This window comes from Dicentrarchus labrax, unplaced genomic scaffold, assembly GCF_905237075.1.
Source record: "Dicentrarchus labrax unplaced genomic scaffold, dlabrax2021, whole genome shotgun sequence".
Taxonomy (NCBI): domain Eukaryota; kingdom Metazoa; phylum Chordata; class Actinopteri; family Moronidae; genus Dicentrarchus; species Dicentrarchus labrax.
Window position 1 is genome coordinate 14,393,180 of NW_026136722.1, and position 20,553 is coordinate 14,413,732.

At 41.8% G+C, this 20,553-nt stretch overlaps 1 protein-coding gene across 1 annotated transcript in view; it reads left to right on the plus strand.

The window, feature by feature from the left end:
- The window catches only part of cacng2a (calcium channel, voltage-dependent, gamma subunit 2a), a 68,650-nt gene that overhangs the window by 23,844 nt on the left and 24,253 nt on the right, over positions 1 to 20,553 (plus strand). The window contains exon 2 of the mRNA XM_051387389.1: positions 19,574 to 19,657. Within this exon, the coding sequence (XP_051243349.1) occupies positions 19,574 to 19,657 (84 nt within the window). The remainder of the gene's footprint in view (positions 1 to 19,573; positions 19,658 to 20,553) is intronic.

Here is a 20,553-nt window from a genome sequence, read left to right on the forward strand (position 1 = left end):
AATCTCATGTCTGCAAGATAAATATGAAGCTGGAGCCAGGAGGTGATTAGCTTAGCTTAGCATAAAGACTGGAAACAGGGGGAAACAGTTAGCCTGTCTCTATGCAACAGAATCCGCTAACCAGCACCTCTAAAGCTCACTAATTAACGTGTTATATGTTGTTTATCTCATTTACTCTGTACAGAAACTAAGTGTAAAAACAAAGACTTAGAGAGGGTTATGTGCTGAATCTTCTGGCTTTAAGTGGTCTATTGGAGTTTGTTTTTTCATTTTATTGTATTTCATGAATTGTGCAGGAGTCTCTATTAGCTACTCGGTGTTGCTGACATCACCTTCATCTCTGCCTTTGGAAGCATTCACGCAAAAAGCAGAAGAAGTACTCCCTTTCTTAATACCACAGTGCAGAAATACCACATTACAAGGAAAAATCCTGTCTGTTTCCAAACAAATAAGGTTTTCTTAAATCTAGAGAAAAAGATTTGTAGACCAGGGGATCTCTTCAGAACTACAGTATGTCATTATAACACTGTTTTGTCACACAGTTTACCTTGCTTCTGCATATTGCACTTGGCATACTGATTGATTAATTTTGCTGCCGTACTTTATATTCTGTTTCGTCTTTTATTTTGATTTTAAAAAATGCATCATAATGTGTCCAAAAATGTCCATCGCAGTTCCAGGGGCAGCCAGAATCAACACAAAATGAAAGTTGCTTGTTGCTGCTTTAATTTAAGTCACTGTGCAAGTATGTAGCAGGAACCAAATTCAGGTCAGTCAAGTGATGTTCGAGCACCGGGAGTTGCAGTCACACTAAGCTTTGACGCTGCAGTAAATTATGATATGACTGAAGGAAGGAAAGACTCCCTGTTTTGAGCAATACAGTCACTGAAACCCTTCTTACTGTGTCTTAACTTGTTGTGACTAACAGATTTGTGTACTTCTTCCACCCCTGAGCCCATAAAAGGACAGAGAGCTCATTCTTGATCTTTAAAAATCTTGCATAAGACCGTTGATCACACTGTTACCGTCTATCCCTCCATCTCTTGTGAAGTTGGCAGCGAGCGTCTGGACCTCCCTCTCCGAGGATGTGGTGTAACTGAGCCTTTTCCGGATGATGACTTATCAGTCCATGTGTTATTAGCGAGAGATGGAATACAAAACATCCTGTTTTCACTGCATAGAAAGACTGACATATGAACATAAGAGTGAATCATAATCACTGCAAATGTAGCCAACTATAAAAAAAAAGTACCTCTCACTCCCCCACTCAGAGAATATGACTATGGCTCTGATATTCAGGCTGGATGTTTGGATTGATGTTCGGATGAGCTCCAGAACATTTCCAGCTCTTCTAAACACATGAGAGGATCTTTCCTGAGGGTTTTTTTTTTTTTTGCTGCTGTATGAAAAGTTTTATTCTTTTAAATAGCTTGAGAACTGTGTTATCCAACTCTGACATCGATAGAGGGACAATATCAACAGCAGCCACAAACCATCATAATGTATCAGGTGGAATGACTTGGCTCTGGATGCTCTGTAGGTATAACCTGATACTCTGTTGGCAGAAGCCTGGCTGAGCATTATGTACAGTGTCAATGTTCCTGAGTACTACGTCATTATACTGTACTACTGCACTGTATCGCTGCCGTGTAGGTTTACAGTTCAGGGATCTTTATGCAAGGTCACATTAACATACTTTCATAGCCGTCATTTACAAGAAATAGTTGCTAAATTAAGAAATGTGTGAAGAAGTTGTGACTTTAGTTTGATGATATATAAAGTAGGAATGGGTTCCATTTTCGATTTAGTTGCAGGTTCCAAGTACCTTGATTTGTTAAAACTACAGGTATTTGCAAAGAATCGTGGACCTCCTTATCTTACATGTTCCACAGTGTAGATACACTTCAACTGCCAAATGCAATATTTGAGGGAGGATACTCGCAACAAGTGCCTTGCTTAAATATTTATCTACTGTCCATCATGTTAAAGTAAGAACTTGTGAAGGAGTCAAACCTCTTGACCTAGTAGTTGAGGTTGTGCCAGAAATCTCTACTCTGCTTCTTGAGTAAGAAGTTGGGACATTTTTAAACACCGCCGGCGATATTAAACTTTATTCTGTGACCCATCAGGGAGGAACTATTCAGATCCATTACTTAAGTAAATGTACTACTACCACACTACAATACTTTATTATAAGTAAAAAATAATGCATTGAAAATGTTACTTAAGTAAAAGTATGTAAGAATAATCTCTAATGTACTTAAAGTATTAAAAGTAAGAATGTCACCTTCTGAGTGTTATACTATTATAAATGATATCATTAGATTATTATGACTTGTGCATTAATGTAAAAGTAGGATTTTTAATGCTTGTTTTGTCCAACTTCAAAATTATTAAAAATACATTAAAATAATTAGGATAATTAAAAGGAAAAGCAGCAAATCCACACATTTGAGAAGCTGGAAAATAACTTAAACGATTGTCGAAGTAGTTTTTGTTCTAATCATTTTCCCATTTGTTAAGTAACTAGTTACTAAAGCTGCCAAATGATTGCAGTGAAGTAAAAAGAACAATATATTCATCAGAATTCTAGTAAAGTAGAAGTAGAAAATGGCATAAAAAGAAAATATTCAAGTACTTCAGATTTGTACTTAAGTACAGTATTTGAGTTAATGTACTTAGTTACATTCCTCCACTGCCTGTAGCTTTATCAGGCGACATCAGCCTGTTGTACTATGTTTGTGAACTAACTAATAAGGAGTTTGCAGTACAGGTCTGCGGTATTTAGTGGATGAACTTGTAAAAAAAACACACACAGAACAAAGGAGAGAGATAGATTTTCTTTATAAATAGTATACAGCTAAAGAGAAAACTTGTGTGCATATGGTGGTTTTCATGCCAGTGGGATGTGCCTGTGTTAGATGGTGAAGGGAAGAGTAGGCGGGTGGCTGAATACACAGCATGTTTGGGTAGAGTGTGTGTGTGTGTGTGTGTTGCTGAGAGCAGTGCTGAAGTGCATTTAACAGGCTGGGAGGGCGATCAGGACCCCCAATGCTCTCTAAACAGTAGAGTGAGTCAGCCTGTTAGTCCTAATCATTTAAACACAGAGCAGACAGGTAACAGATTACACAAGCCTCCAGCATGATGATATACACTAGGGCTCGTGGACCTATCGATATGATGGATGATGTATAACGTTAACAGTTTCTTACATATTAACACGCTATAACTAATTGTAATCTTGATTATAATCCCAATTTTTAATAAATGTAACAGATTAGTTACCATTTTTTGATTCTTATAATTCTTTCAAATGTAATCTATTACTCCCTAAGCCTGCTACTTGACCACATCACCCAGCATGCTCTCTTCTCTTTGAGTGTTTTGTCCTCTTTGACTCTCAGTGTCTTTTTCTCCCTTCATTTACATTTACATTACATTTTAATTGACACCTTCTTGAGAGTGATTTACACTGTGTGAACAGGTGGACGGTTCAGTGTCGAGCTTAAGGACACTTTGATGGGGTGCGTCAGCTTTAAGACGCAGGTGTTTGTTAATCATTACTATACAGTGGAACAAAATTTTGTTTAATTCAGTTTAAATAAGAGTTATTGACATCTTCAGTAAGTCTGTATAAATGGGTCAAGACTAAACTAGAGTTTTTTTTAAGTACCAGAAACCTGGATCTGTAGCTCAAAATGTGCATTGTACCTTTTTTACATTTAGATATCTTTTATTTCCAGCCAAGAATTTTTTACCGCTCAGTAAAAACACGCTTTTAATTGGCCTGAAGCTGAGCTTGTAACTCAATTTGATGTTTGAAACCATTGTAAAAATGTTGTAAATGGCAGAAATTGGCCTTATGTGTGATAAAACTGTGGATAAGACAGTTCTTACATATACTGACTCTCCCAAGTGTAAGGATTTTCTTTGATAGTAAAAAGCAAAGTAAAAGTAAAAAACAGGCAATTTAAAGTCGTCCCCTCGGACTTCAGGAAACTGTGATGGGCATTGCTCTCCAAAATCGAACAAATTATTAATAGTTTAGTTGATTATTAATTGGCATACTAAATAATAAAATAATGATAAAATAGTCGTCTGTAATCTAAATTGACAGTTTTTTTTTACATTGTTGGTTTAAAAGTTGCAAAACAACAGTGTCAAAGCATATGACATAACATGGAAAAACCGCGAATGACATGACGATAATATCAACAATCAAAGATAAATAACGAACAGTCAATAGTTCATCTCTATCTCTCCCTCTCTCTCTCCTCTCTGCTGTTCTTGCAACTCTCTCTATCATTCCTCCTCTCCCTCTGTGTGTCTCGCTGCTCATACAGTAATCGTTATAATCTAGTGAAACAGCTGCATCGACTGCCTTTGATTTGTGATCTTTTATGGTCGCCAGTAAAAATACCCCCCCCCCCCCCACAACTCCACCACTCCCACACACCCCTCTTAGACCTGTCCTCAAGTGTTCCCAGTGTTAACGGCGGTTGGGAATCCAGTTGATTTAAATAAGAGTGTGGCACATTCAAAAGATCAATGTGCAGCTGTTTTAAGAGGGGATTTATGAGGCCCAGCCGCTGTCCCCCTGTGCTCACTGTGCAGATTTTGCGCTGATACCGTGAGCTCACTTCCACGGTGTGCGATGTAAATCATAGGAAAAGGCCGGCGGCGGGGTCAAATCATTTAGGGTTTCATCACAGCGAATGAGCATCAGCTACAACTTCATCATCACCAGTGCAGAGAGGTGAACAATCCAGCGCGCAGACACCTCAGTGCTGCTGCCAGTTTATTAAAGTGAACTGAATTGAGTGTGATGTTTTCCAGGCTGTGGATATAAACCCGAGGTGAGAAAGTTTAAAGGACGCTTTGTTCTCCTGCTCAGATGCAGAGCACAGCTGTGAGCTTCACTGCTAACTCAGAGAGCAGGCGCTCAACACACACAAGCAGCATTACATCACCCTTGTTTCTAAGTTTGACAACCGGCTGAAAGCTATCTGATTAGCTTTAGCTAACCTAAAGTGATAAAAGGGAAGAAGCTGAAGTTAGAAATAGACAGAGAACGATGTTGACTGCTGTTTTGTTTGTGAGGAGAATGAAGGGTTTGTTCAGAGAGCTGATGTAGACCTGAACTTGAAATACCCTTACAACAACCTTCCGAGAGTTTTTCCTTGCATGCTTCATCCTGAACCAAGAATGCGTGTAAACATTTATTTATTTATAACATCTCCTGTAGTCAGTGTCCTTACATGCTCTCACTGTTTCACCCCTCAGCAAACACTCTCTCCAGATCTAATTTGTTGGGTCTGAGGGTTGAATTGTTTAAAACAGAATACACAACTCAGACTAGAAAACACTGATACGTCAGATGCTTGGTTTTGAATTGAATTTTATAATGTGGTCGACACAAATGTTAAAAATGTGTGAACATAGATCTGACATAACTAATAAACCCAGAATAGAAAACTGTCTAATTGGGTTAAGGTGGTGGCAACATATCCTGTTTTTATCCAGCCGAAGAGATTTGTTGCAGGTAGAGCTGAAACCATGTGTCAATTAATTGAGAAGTAGATCGATAGGAAATAAATCTGTCAAGAGAAATATTTTTTCTTGCCATGTTTTCTTACTTTTAGACTTTTTGAATCGTCTGAATTTTAATTTAAAAAAATAGCGAGAATAGTCATGCCTAGAATTCACTCTGAGAGACACGTCCACTGACCTTCGGTAACCAGTGTGGCAGTATGACCAAATTCTCACAACATGACTGCTCGGACCCATGTCCACAAACCAACCAATCAGAATACAACATGAAATGATGCAGAAAACACTTGCTGGATTTGTTTTTGGGGTTTTTATGCCTTTAATTGGTAGTGACAAAGTCTGTCAGGAAAGCAGCGAGGAAGAGAGTGGACAAAATTCAAGAGAGGCAATAAAAACAAATGTAATGGTCAAAGTTGTCATAATGACATTTAAGGTGTGTTGATTGATTCATGATGTTAACTTACGCTTTTAGCTGCTGGTAGCCTTTGAGCGACACAGTGAATTAAATTATTTTTTCTCCAGTCTATGCAGCTAACGATCCTTATAGCATCCTTTCATTCATACTTTGCTCCTCTGACAGTTTCTTTAAAACACGCACTTTCTCCTCCTCCTCCTCCTCCTCTTTTGAGGTTTTGAAATATACAGGAGGGTCTCTGCGGCCAAAGTCTTTTAAAAGTGAGGAACGTGAGCTACATTTCAAAAGATGGCTTAAGGTCATCCGATATGAATTGTTCTGGCAGTCTACTGGGAGAGGTGGGAGACATGAAACGCTGTTGTCATGGTACACAAGACTCTGACTTTGTTGCAAAGTTTAATTGAGTTTGATTGGCTGACGTGATGACACAACAGATTGTAGCAGGACAACAGACGCCGCCATTAAGATTAGTTGTTTTAATTGACATTTCTCTGTTGTCCCATTATAATTTGTGATTTCGGTTGACGTCACCGCACGGATGAGTCAGTGTGGATTAGTTCAAAGTCTGCCTTAGCATCCTAATTTTTATTCTGACGCTGAATTTTCATAATTTTACACCAGGTTTGGCAGATAGGAAGCAGCACTGAATTATTGGTCAGTGTACATGAAAACAAAGCAACATTCGAGAAGTTTAGCTCTATTTTCCGTTTCTCAGTGTTCTCCTGCCCACCAACTTCTAGTTGATTGTCTTTCTCTTTCTCAGTGAGGACTTAAATTGGAGTCAATTCCTCTTTGACTCATTTTACTTTGCCTGCAGCAAAACTGCATCCATTTGCATCGTTCTATTGACAGGGAATGTGTTCATACTGCCTCTAAATTTGGCTTCTCAGTGGATTTGGAAATAGCTCACCTGGTGGAGCTGGCGCCCACGTACCAGGACTGGGTCCTTGCTGCAGCGTCCATCGGTGCAACTCCGACCTGTGGCCCTTTGCTGTGTGTCATCCCCTCTCTTTGTTGTCTCTCTACAGCTGTCACTATCCATTAAAGGCTATAAAAATGTAATAATATATATTAAAACAATTCTAAAGTTGCTGTGGGGGGTGGAAGCCAAACTCCAGGGGATGAAACTTTAGGTTGGTTGAAGCTGAGCTTATCAGTGACTCCACTGTGTCCATGATTCTGAACACAACCCTAACCCTAACATAACATGTCAAACAGCTGTTTTTAAATAAAGTTGTACATGTTTCTAAAGACCCAGAGCTCAAGATCACAAATAGATGAGAACTAGTTTCCCCCTGCGGAGCTGATTACATGATTGTGATCGGCGTAGGTGAGGTGTTGCTTTTGCAATTGCTGTTATTAGCACGAGGTGTTTACTTGGCCGGCGTTCTGGGAATGCCTCTCTCTGTGGGTGCTGCTGAGGGACTCTTCTGAGAACTGGACAGCTCTCGCTCTGTCTGACCAGAAGGCTGTGACGCACTCCGCTGTGACACCAGTGACTCACTGGTTCCCTGTTCCTGGATCTGTGAAATCTCATCCTACCCTTCATCGCGGTTCCTGCCCCGCTCTGTGACCTCGCATGTCCCAGTACGTCCACACGTCTCGACTGAGACACACAGATGGATCACAGGCAGGAGAAATCCCTCCCACTCCCTCTGACATCTCCTGAGCTGCGGGTGATGCTGTCTTGTCTTTTGTTTATAATATACTGACACCTCGCAGAGAAGCAGAGAGAGGAGGCCTATTGTAAGGAATCAAAGGGAGGGAAACATATCTACATACATATATTTCATACGTATATAGAGTGAAGTTTTGAAAACCCATAAGGTTCTAGGTTCTGACTGTGTTTCCACTGTGTTTTACAAACATGGTTAATGTCATCGAAAAGGCAACGAGTTGATTTTCTTTAAATTTTGATTCCTTTATACATCAGTATTAGAAAAGAAGAGACAACACCAACACCAGATTTAAAAAAGCCAAATCTATTGATATTTTCTTACCCCTCTTTTGCCTGAGAGTACCTGTACCACCTCCTGAGTAGTGCTGGATTTTAGGTTCAGGAACTCACCCTGAAAAAACTGGGGTAAACGTTAAGTTCCTTTAGAGGAAAAAGGCCTAATACAGTTTAAAAACAGGACGCTATAAATAAAGAGTGATTTGAAGAAAGGAGTCTAGAGAGCAGTGGGGTGAAGCGAATATGACAGAGAGGGTCTGGCCTCCCTAAAGATTTGCTGCTCCTTTGGTAGTGGATCACAGGCGATCTCCTCCTCCCTTTCTATTTCTTTTCTATCAACACATCATCTCAGGAGTAAACAGACCCACACAGTGCTGCCACAGGCCGCTCCAGCAGCTCTCAGCTCACAGACAGACAGTGGCGCGCTCCGAGTCAGAAACGGCGGACATCCCAGCGTTCAGGGCAGAGAGGAGCGGCTTTGTTGGGAAAGCGCTCAGAGCCGAGCCGTGGGAGGTCAAATGACTGTCTAACATCTGTCAGTCATCCTCCAACGAGCCGAAACCTGACGGCACCTCGCTGCCTCCATTAGTCTGCCTCCCACATCACCTACAGCTACAGCTGCTGTGCTACATACCTGCCAACTTCTCCTCAGTCTGCAAGATGCATCTTTATTTGCAAAGCTTTTAATATTGTATTCTTCTTATTTCTCCCTGGTTTTCTTTCTGCAGCTATCTTTGTATTAAAGACATTCAAATAAAATAATACTTGAAGGGCCTAAAAATGAATTTTCTCAGTCAGCTTCTTACTATGAGTAATGGGATTCAACATGAGCTCATGATTTTGTTCTGCTCTTGTCGTACATGTGAAATGTATATTTAAATTTTTTTTTTTTGATTATTCATGTATCTAAATCCTTCTCGCTTTCTCTTCCTGTAAAACGCTGAAGTATTTTTGATGACTCATCCTGCATTCGGGGGCGTATACATAAATTATGTCCAAACAAATGTGATTTGGAAGAAATAGCTAACCTCTCTCATCATACACAGATCTGAAAAGCCAAAACTTCTGGGTTCTGTTCCAGAAAACAACACAAATAACTTACAGATACAGCCTTTCTCAACAGTATGCTGTGTGTCCCCAACCCCATATGTCTACATAAGGATGGCTTTTTATAAAATGAACTAATATTGTTTTTCGAGCACACCTCATTTTTTCAGGTAGACAAATGAAAATTATCCTGTGACCTGATGACACATAGGTCACACATCCACAGCAGATATTGGATTAAAAAATATGATATTTGGCACAAAGTTACTTTTTTAACTACCTGCCTAATTAACTACCTTATAACTACTTCAACCAGCATACTTTGTGTTGCAGCAGTACATTAGCTTGATGTTTCTGTGGTGAGTTCACTGATGCTTATTGTTTCAGTAATTAACATTATTTGCATTCTTCACAAACGATCACTAAACTGCTGATTTTTCCTTTGTTGGTCTGGAAGCTGACCTTTTCCATAGCAGCCATTTTGACATGAAACAGTAGGGTAAACACAGGTGTTACTACCGATATTTGATCAAATGTAGGCACAAGATGATCGCAAACGCAATGCAAAAACAAAATTATGGAGTCTGAGCACTTCTTTATTACAGAAACAAGCATAAGGTCAATAACATCACACTAATGATATCATAGGTTGGAGGCTTGTTTGAATGTCAGTTGGTAAAAATGTTTCATTTTCTAAAAGGGAATTGTTCCGGCCTCCTCCTCCACCTCTTTAACCACTAACATGAGTGCGGGAGGTGTGAGTAGAGGCAAACAAGCCTTCATAGAGAGCTGTATCCAGGTCTGATCTGCAGACCAGCTCCCTTAAGTTACATCCATTTTCCAATCTCTGAACGATTTGATCAGATGCGTCCTGAAATTATACCCTGTCCACATATTCTGTTTCACTTTGAAATACTTCACATTACTTAAGCTAAAGATGGTCTAACTGTCATTTCACTGTGTCTTTAAGTCTTCACACAACAGTTCTGCTCCGGCGCTGACGTGAAAACAGCATGTTTTCACAGCCTGAGATGTCTTGCTACATCTGTGTTGTGTGTGTGTATGATGGGAGAGACGGTGCGTATGGGCCTCCCTGCCTTAGCGGGGTCATTACCAAGATGAATATAGTGATTATAAGGATGAATAAGGTGTGATTATGAAGATGAATAAGGCGATTAGGGCTCTTGTCACTGCTGCTAGGGCGGCTGTTCATTAGAAGGGAGAAGATGTCAGCGTGTAACATGCGTGAACCCATTACCTTTTCATCCACAGGGGATTTGTATGCACATACCTATACATGCATGCACATGAGAATGCTGCAACGCCCTAACACCAGACTAGAGGAGGCCATTTGTGTTCATTTGTGCAGCGTAATGACCCATGTATGCAATATATCTCTTTCCATTGGCTGTTCGCTGCTATAATCCCACTTATGTGTTTGACCTGAAAGGACGCGGGCATACCTGACTGCATTTGCAGGCTAATGTGTGAAGCTAATGCTAGCTTGCAGGCTGCCGTGCTGGTACTGTAACAGCAGCTGACTAATGCTGCATGCTGTGTCACTGAAGCCGCTGGGTGTCCAGGGGTTAAAGACACCTCACCGGCTCCATCCATGTGATCCTCCCCTAGTAGGGGCCCAGATAGCTATATCCATGGCAACCGAAGCGAACGGTTCCGATGTCCACATGGCAACGGCTGCCGTAGGGACTGAGGATGGAGGTGGGAGGAGGAGGAGGATGGAGGGGAGGAGAGGAGGGGGTTTCTGGATGCTGACGCACTCTGTGGCTGCCTGGAAAGTTTTTGAGAATGCCGCCCACTGACGAATCAGAAGTGGGCTTGAATCTCTCTCTAACTCTTTCTCTTTTAAACGGCACCTCCTACTCAGTCAAGAGTCCTCCTGACCCCCGGCAACCCCCAGCCCCCCACTCCCCTCACTCAACCCTCCCTATCCCATCAGGCACCTCCTCCATGTTTGTGTCTCATCAAACCTTTGTCTCTGTCTGCAGCGCTGTGGCAGCTCTGGTCATGTTTGATCACTGTGTGCGGGTTTCGTATGTGGGCAGGCCCGACCAGGATGTCTCTCTCCTTGGGCATTCAGGAAGGATTTGTCCTTTTCCTACCTGCAGATATGTACTATACAGTGTGATGATAGCCAATGTGCATACAATGTGGAGATAATTTACTGTTGATCTTGTACCCTGGGTATGATGGGGTGTGCACAGATATAATCTGGGCAGCAAGAGGAGCTCCATATGACAGTGGCAGCACCAGTGACCACACAAGTATAATAGCACATTTCAAAAACATCTGGAGAAGCGGTCGCAGTGATTCCAGTTATTTTTCGTCAGTAGTCTTTATTGCATATTAGGAGCTGCAGTTACATAAAAAGTTTTTGAATCTATTCCCCATGGATTTTGGTGCAGTTTTTTTTCTAATTATTTATATAATATAAGTTCGGTGTGCTTTGGATAGCATGGTAAAAGGTCAGGATGTAGAGGTCTGGCGGCTGATGATAGATGGATGTATTGAACGTGATCAGACAGTATAATGCTGTAATTATATTTCCCACACCGACTGTGTTTACATTCTTTTCATTCACCGAATAATACAGAAAGGTTTGCCTTGTCTCATTACTGAATAGGAGACTATTGCTGTGAACTTGCTGCGTTTGCATTCATTTCTTCCCTGTAATAGAGAATGATAATAGTGGCGAGTGGAAGCTTTTTCAGTGGAGATATGTAGCTTCGCTAGATGTGTGTTACTAGGAGAGGAAAGATTACTGAGGCTTTCTTCAACTTGCATCATTCTAACCTCACAGTCAACAAAACAAATATCCTAAATTTACCATTCAGGGTTCTTGCTGTCCCCACTGTAGCTTTGTCGTAACCCCTCACCGCTCAACGACTTATGCTCAAAAAGCTAGTTTGTGTTTTTGTGTACTTCGGAAGGCAAAAGCATTTATAGTTCTGAAGGGCACACAAAGGTGTGGTGAAAAGTTGACTGTCATGGAGAGAAGAGGGTTCAAATATGGGGTAATGGTACATATTAAAACAAAATTAAAAATGAGAGTTCAAAGCCTGCATACTCCCTCACCTCCACACTCCTGGACAATCACTGCATGAAGTGGGTGTAATTGTCAGATTGTTGGTTTTTGGAAAGTTACAGAAGTTGTCTGATGCAAACCATTCAACAAGCACTTTGGCTGAAGCATACCAGCACCTTAAATCTATAGCAAATTCAACACCAGAGACTACAGATCACATCTCTGTGTTAAACAATTAATAATTGCTTTTTAAAATACTGTATTTAGCCATGAGGAGAACCGTATCTTATTCAAGTGTTTAACTAGTGACGAGTTGTTGCGCAGTTATTTATTAGTTATCTATATAGAATTTTAAAAAGGTATTCAGTGTTAAAAACATGCCTGTTGTTGTGATGTTCTGCAGCTCAGCAGTATTGTCCAATATCATCATTTGGCGAGTGGGCTGGGAAATTCAGAGGAGCGCCCAGGGAATTAGAAGATTCTTGGGGACTGGATCTATAAGGATAAGTCCATTGGGACAAGTTATGACATTATCAATCATCTCAGAGAGAGATAGCCTTACAAATCTGGTCAAGCCTAAAATTAGGCTAAAATAGTATGTGCATCACTCTCTGTCACACCTACCTTGTTCTTCCTGGTTTTGTTGTGTGGTCACTTCTATCATATGGGTACAGAGATATTGGAGTTGTGGGGGTGGGGCGGCAAAATGAAGATTAAGTGAGAGTCTTGGGCGGCGCCAGGCCATCATGCTTGGGGAGGCTATAAAATTCAGTGGTCGAACATAACAGCTTTCAGGAAGGGGGGTGGTGGTGGGTTGTATAACTGCAATACCTCAACAAATGAAGAGAAGCTCCTTCAGGAAATCATACTGCTGTCTGGATGGTGCAGAGCGGCGCGATGTGAATATGCGGCGCCAAACCTGTTGTGTTTTAATTAATTAAATGAGTATGTCAGTACAAAGAAAAATGAAATAAAGGTTTGGAGAAGCTGTATATATGATTGTTGATATTTCAAGAATAAAACCAAAGTTGAAAAGGAGGTCATGACACACAGGATTAATGAGCCTCAGCAATCTAATGTCGCCTATATAAACAGGCAGAATACTGAGTTATAACGACCCATCTGATGTGTGTAGAGGTGTGTGTGTGTGTGTGTGTGTGTGTGTGTGTGCTATTTTGATTTAGTGCGAGTGATTTAATGAAGGTAAACACAGTGGATGGCACTTCTCAAATTGTAGGCTGCTGATTTATCAACTTATCTGTCCTGCTGCCCTGCAGATGGCTGCAGGGCTTTAATGAACCGAAGAAGAAGCTCTTCATATAGTACTATGCAGCTGTGGATACTTGAGGAATCACCCATATTAATTTATGAGGTCAATGCAGATTGATTTACCGGTGTTCCAGCTTCAGCCACATTAAAATGTACTTTTGATGCTGATTTAAACATCATCTATCGGCTGAAGAGTGTTTGATTAAAATAGTGTATTTACATTTTAAGCATTGTTGTACTATTTCTGCATATTTGCTGAAAGTATTTAGTTTGAAATCACCAGACTGGCAGTGGAGTGACAATATTGGGTTCAGAATATATATCTTCACATATTTGTATCGCAATTTAACTGTCTTGCGATATATTGTTACATTCCTAGTGACATCTGATATCAGCATTGTGTAAGACCCAGTTTCCACCTTGCACTCTGCACTGGGCACCAAAATATAATAAGTCAGGAGAATACCGTGAAAATGGCTGTGGCAACATAATCTTGCAGACATGTAGATATCATGACATGGTTACAGATGAGTTCACCTTAGATACATTTCTTCAATTTAGAACCACGGACAGCGTCAGGGGAAAGAGGGAGAGAGCTATGACTGCCGCCTCTTACTAAAGCCCACTGATTAATAAAAAGAAAAAAAAGCTCTACCTATGGGGAGAATCAAGGAGGGAGAAATAGGTTGGAGTTGCCTTAAAACTTACAGAAAGTCCTCTGCTCCAGGAAATTGTCTTCCTTCTCAAAGAAATATGGCAAGAGAGGAAATGAGGGTTTTCCTTTGCTGTTCCTGCCTGATAACCAGGAGCCAGGGGCCGTGCTGGTCTAGCTTTAGAAAAACCTTCTCAGTTGCATCATAGACCTCTTTTAACCAGTCAACACCTAAACCTTGGACAGCTTCCACATTAAGCAGAGCTCTGCTTCAGCTGGAGTTGGTCCAAGACCCGGCACCTATGTGTGAACATCAGCCTGGGGAAAGCTTCTTTCTAAAAACATGAATAAAGAGCAACACAGCAACGTCACTGGCCCAGGAATAGCTTCTCCTCGCGGTTATGTGTTTGTGCCACCGGCCCTGAAAATGGGCTCAACGCTGACCTGATAAACCCCGGGTCCCTCAGGAGCAGACCCAGAGCCTGGCTGTGGTGGGTGACTATAAATCTATATCCACCCACCCTCCTCTTCTCTTTGCCACAACAACCCCCTTCTCTCCACTGCACTCCACTCTTGAGTGCTTCTCTGTCTCTCCAGGCTCATGTGGTAATGAAGTGCTTTATGGCTGCAGAGGACAGGAGGGGACGCAGGGGGCATGGGGTTAGCCCATAGCTCATTCACACTATGGGGGGGGAACAGTGGCCAGCGGTTGGGCTGATTGAGTAAGTCTGAACAAACCACCCACCCTCCCCTCCCAAACTTCCCTCAAACGCACACTAATACACGTCACCCCGACCCAAGCAGAAGGATCCGAGGGGTTTTGATGGTGGATCAATCCCAGCAGGAGATCTCAGATAACCTGCTCCCTCTTTTAATGACGGCTCTACAAATTATTACCACTTGATTTATACTGTTGAGTCAGGGTGAGCGGGCTACAGTTACCGTCTGGATTTCAACACAAAACCTAAACCTTGTTCTCGATTAGGGGTTTAAAGTTCGTTGGGTTTCATCTTCATTTGTTGTGTTAAATTATCTGAAGCCTGTTGAGACTGCAACAGTGATTAAATAAGCTTGACTCACTGCCCTTAAAGTCAGGAAACACATTGTTTCACCTTGTTAGTAGACCCTTCACGTCATAATGTTTGTCTTTAGAGAATTAAATACCCTAAAATATACCAAATGTTTTTATTATAATATTAAAACCTGACTGTATCTCCTTCCTATTGAGCTAAATTGTATTTATTTCTCTCAGTAGCTTGCCAGTAAGGATACTCACATGTGCCAGAAGGCATAGGCAGTAAAAATGCCAATTTCTTCATCAAAATGTTTTTAAAATTAAAAGGGTTGTAACAACATACAGTAGTTAATGGTTTTAGTTATAGTTCTGTGGCTAATAGGGATGGCAATGGCAGTCTGTCTTTGGTACAGACTGAAATATCTCAACAACTAGTTGATGGATTGCTATGAATTTTGCCTTTATTCAAAGTGCCCAGAGGATGAATCCTGACTTTGGTGATCCCATGACTTTTCCTCTGGCGCCACCATTAGTTTGATGTTTGTGGTTTTGAGTGAAATGTCTCAACAACCACAGTTTAGATTGCCATAAACTTTAGTTCAGACATTTATGTTCCCCTCAGGATGAATTCTAATAACTTTGGTGACTTTTCAACTAGTGCTATCATCACGAAACAGATCACAACACCACATGAGAATCTTGCCAAGCTTCAAGCTATGCTTTGTGTCCCAATCACTGAGGTTTAAAACCAGTAGTTCCCATCCTTTTTCTTTAAGGGACCCCTTTTCTATTGATGAGAAAACTAAAGACCCCAGACCAAGTTCTACTTGTGTTTTTTTTCCTAACAATTAAACATACTATCGACACTGTCTAAACTTAAAGAAAAATACAATTTCAATTGGTTTTCTTCACAGAAATGAACGAACTGCTGAGATATAGACCTACTGCGTATACTTTTAAGTTTTCTTACAAACTTTTAAGAAGGCCTTGCAACCACCCATAAAGCTTTAGTGACCCCTAGTGGCAGTCCCAACCTTTGAGGAACTACTTGCAGTTACAGCATGAGCTAGTACGTGACAACATGTGTGAGAAGTGAACGTTTGCTTTACATCAGTTACATCAGAACTTGAGAGTATTATTTTCTTCATTGAAAGAAGAGCTAAGAACGGCACTGAAGGCTTTTCTCAATGGAAAGCTCTTCTCCCGACTGGCTTCAGTAAGAAACTAAGATGGTAAACATGGTTATACCTGCTAAACACCAGCATGTTAGCATTGTCATTGGCTGTAGTCTGGTTTTGTTGTCAAGCCCTCAGATCTTGCAGCCTGATTCTTGTGGCTATAATTTGATAGCTTACAAAACATTTGGGATCTTAAATGGACTTTTAAATGTCCCTCTCCTGTCTGTTCATCCAGTTGCCGTGGGGTAAATGTGAAACTGCAAAAGCAAGACACAGTCCTCAGTAATCCAGCGTACTGTGCTGAAAGTGCAAGTGTTGCTCTGTGAATACAGGTGTTTCTCTTTGAGTCATAAGTGTTTTGACCCACTACACACCTGAGCCTCCGGTAACACCTCTCCATTCAACAGCAGTCCCCCTGCCAAAGCTCTTAATGGCCAAACGGCTCTCTCCACGCCTCGGCCCTGCGCTCACACTCACGTGGGGAGGTCTCTGAAATGAAAATGTCATTATAAAACATTTACCAGCCTGCTGAGTTTACATGTCTTACAAGAAAAGGACCGTTTGGAGCGGTTAAGTGTCACATAAATCTTTCAGCACGCTAATTGAAGTGGTTCCCCCAATAGGCCACTCTCCACAGCTGCTATTACAAAACGCACAACTGCGGATGGGACGGCCAGCTGCAAACCAAATCTTACACCCACTTGATAATGTTGTTAAGACACACACACGGTGCTCTGTGGATTACTGCTGCTGCTAGTTTGCTCAGGCAGCTCCACTGGGATCGTGCAACGTAGTCGTATGTAAACACAAGTCATCTTGCAGTGAAATACGCTATGAGAGGCGGCACAAGTATGTTCTCCCCTCCCTTCCCTTCTCCTCTCCTGGAAATGCAACTTATTTAAAGCTTATTTAAGCAGGCAAGTTGAAGAGGAACATATTGTTATTTCCAGCAGCAGCCTGGGGGAGTAGTTGCAGGAGGCGGCGGGGTTACACCTACAGTATGCACCAGCCCACATCTGAAAGCTGGCATACTACAGCTAGCTGCCGAGCATCTCCAGCAAAGCTTCCGAGGATTACATGCTCTGAGTTTTATGCTACCGCGCTAGTTAACAGAGATCACCTTCCATCTCCAGTCTGCCACCGAAAGAGAAAGCTTTATCATCGTATATCAGAGCATCAAGTTCAAAACTGTGCAGGTCCGTTAAACTCTGGAGGGCTTTTTCATGGCTCAGGAATTAAGGAGAGCTAAACTGTGACACTCAAACTTGATGTATTCCACCTCCCGCTCCATCTTCCCTCTCTGCCCTTCAAAACTTCTCTGTTCCCTGCCCTTCCTATATTTATCTCTCCTCCTCCTCCTTCCCATTACATTGTCTTGCTCCCTGCTTTTCTCTGTCTTTATCTCTCTCTCTCTCTCTCTTGTCCTAATTGCCACAGAACCTGTTGATGAAAATCTATAAGTGTTTTTTGATTATGGGCCAGAGCTGAGACAGTGGGAGAGAGGAGTGTACTCACACACACACACACACACACACACACACACACACACACACACACACATAGTCGGAACATTGGATTGTGTCCATCAAGGATTAGTGGCTTTTTCATGCAGAGGTTCCCACACTGGTTTGTTACACTGAACCATCTGGGAAGTTGTCATTGGAAGCTGTTTGGGAAAGGGCAAGCACTTTCAAAAAAAGCATGAACTGTCTGTCTATCAACTTCAACAAATCTGATCAACAAACCATATAACTTAGTCAAACTCTTACTGAAGCCAGTCGGAAGGAGTTCGATAACATCTTTTCCCTTGAGAAAAGTGCCATTCTTTGCTCTTCTTTCAATGAAGAAATACTCCAGTTCTGATATAACGCTTACCTCTATGGGAGTCACCATTGTTATTTAACAGTGTCTTCTCGCTGCGCCACACCTAGCGCCCCCTCCCGTAGCTGCCAATACTTCCTCAAAGGATGGTGATTGGTCCGGTACCACTGTATCAGCAACAAACACACAGATTAAAGCCTGGGAAGGTTCCTGATAGTAAAAAAAGTGTTTCCTGCATTAAACTCAGTGCACGATGCAGTGCATATTATGCACATTTTTAATTTACACATAAAAAACCTGGAAATGCTATAAATTAAACAAAGTAGAGGAAATATTGCAAAAAAAGCTGTAACACTTGCATGAGGTGGAAAAGTTTGTGCATTGATAAAAACAAAGTGCAATGCATGCAGGAAAAGAATGGGATTTGATTTTGGTTATTTCCAGGTCTGGATGAGTATGGAAAAAAGAGAGTATGGTAAAATATGCGCTTCCAGACTATTGTCCCTACCGTCCCTTTTTGTCCAAAAATTAAATATAAAATTCAGGTTTAACGGTTTTATTAGCGCCAGTAACAGTGATGGTTGAAAAGTCACCTAAATTAAATTTTACAGATTTTCCGGAAATTGTATTAAAATTGCTGCCACATCTGGAGGGAAACTTGACAAATGACATGGAGACAATCAAAACAAACATTGCCTCCATCTAAATAAGTCCATCCTGAGTTGAGTCTCTGAACAGACGTCGGCGGTTGCCAGCCGCCAGGTAGCCCCGACACAAATACTGTATGCAGGTGGGAGAGCAGATCGAGGGCGCTTTGATGGCTCTCTTTTTTCCAGGTGACACTCTCTCTAATGTCTGAGTGGTCATCACCGGGGGGTCCCTCTCTCTCCACTATATGTGGGCCATTCACAAATGAAATAACTGCACCACGCTGTGCCCATCATGCCTCGCTGCCAAACCCTCCTTGGCAACACCTGGCACCATGGTAACCAACACCTGTTCACCTAATTAGAGGGACACTGAAGGGAGAAGAGATGAGAAAGTTAATGAAACGCTAATCTGGTCCAATCAAACGCCCAGGCATCTGCCTCCTCGCTGCAGCAGCAGGCCGCAGTAATGGCCGCCTTATGCGCGCCTCCCCCGCCACGCCACCTTGAGTGACCTCATCAATGCCAAACCTCCACTGAGAGGCCGCGAATTGAGGAAAGCAGACAGGAGGAAGTGGGAGGGAGAAGAGAGGGATGCCGGCAGGCTGCTTCCTGGATGGACAGAGTTGCTGGACGGCGAGGTGTCAGCCAAATGAACGAGCATTAAGAGATGAGGTTCCCTGTGCACAGCAGTTGGAGCGGCTCCAGGTCGCACCAGCTGCGCTGCTCTTGTTTACAAGCCGCCACCTGCTGCCGGAGAGGCCTGGTGCTCAGGTCTGATTCTGAAGAGCATCTTCTGGTCTGTGTGAGAGCCATGACCAGAGAACAGGGTCTGCTGATATGAAGTGTTTGAAATGATCTGTGCTGAAAACTAAAGGAACTGGAGTGTTTTTGAGTCACTAAAAGGTTGAAGTTAGCAGATCATCTGTTGGTGTCTTATTGTATGAGCTCTACTGAACTCTGCTTCTGTTTCACCCAACAGGAAACTTCAAGGGGATGTGTAAACAGATAGACCACTTTCCTGAGGAAACAGATTACGAAGCGGACCCATCTGAGTACTTCTTGCGTGAGTATCTTTGTCTCCCTATTTTCACACAGAGAAATCCTGTTTGCACATTAAATTGAGTGTCTTAGAAGTGACCACGAGGGAAAATAAACCACATCAGGCTGTTCTCCCCACGTTCTCTTGACATTTACTCTGAATATTTTGAAAAATTTGTCCCACTTTTTTTTTGCTCTGTCTGAGACTGGAGCGCAGTGCCAGTAACTGCTTTTGGCCCGTGTGTCACTGCTGTCTCTGCCTGCTTTTAGCACGAGGCTGGCCAGGCTGAGTCCTGCCAAGCAGCTCGTCTGTTTTTACTGCTTGGCTGTGTGTAACATAACGTGCAGTGTTACAGTCGACTGTGTACCCTGTAAACACAGCCCATTGATTTCTGCTCTCTTTACCTTTGTCTAAGCAAGACAGAGATGCTTGTCGAACTCATTTGCCTGCTAATCCTAAAAATCACAACAATGACTCGGAGCTCATGATGTACTGTTAGTATCGCTAGCTCAATACTCTCTTCTGATTGGCCAATTAATGTGCCCCAGATGTTATTTGTGACTTACAGACTCCACAGTCATGAAGTCTGAAATTAGAAACAGATTTAATATACTCATATTCGCGACACTTTTCATTACCGGTTATAATGAATGGTGATATTCATTTGAATATGTTGCTACGGTTACCAACTGATGCTGAAGACAGCCATTTCTATGGCCACTGTCACATTGGTGCAACAGACACAAGTTACCAATTTTAAGTATTCTCCGTGCTGTAATGTAATATTGCTATGCGTATTTTTTGTACACACTAAACCAGGAAATCTACTGTTACTTCAGCAGATTATAAATTAGTTTTAATTTTGGAAGGACAATAATGGAAATGTTGCACTTGTGCGGTTCTGGTCCAATGGGAAGGAT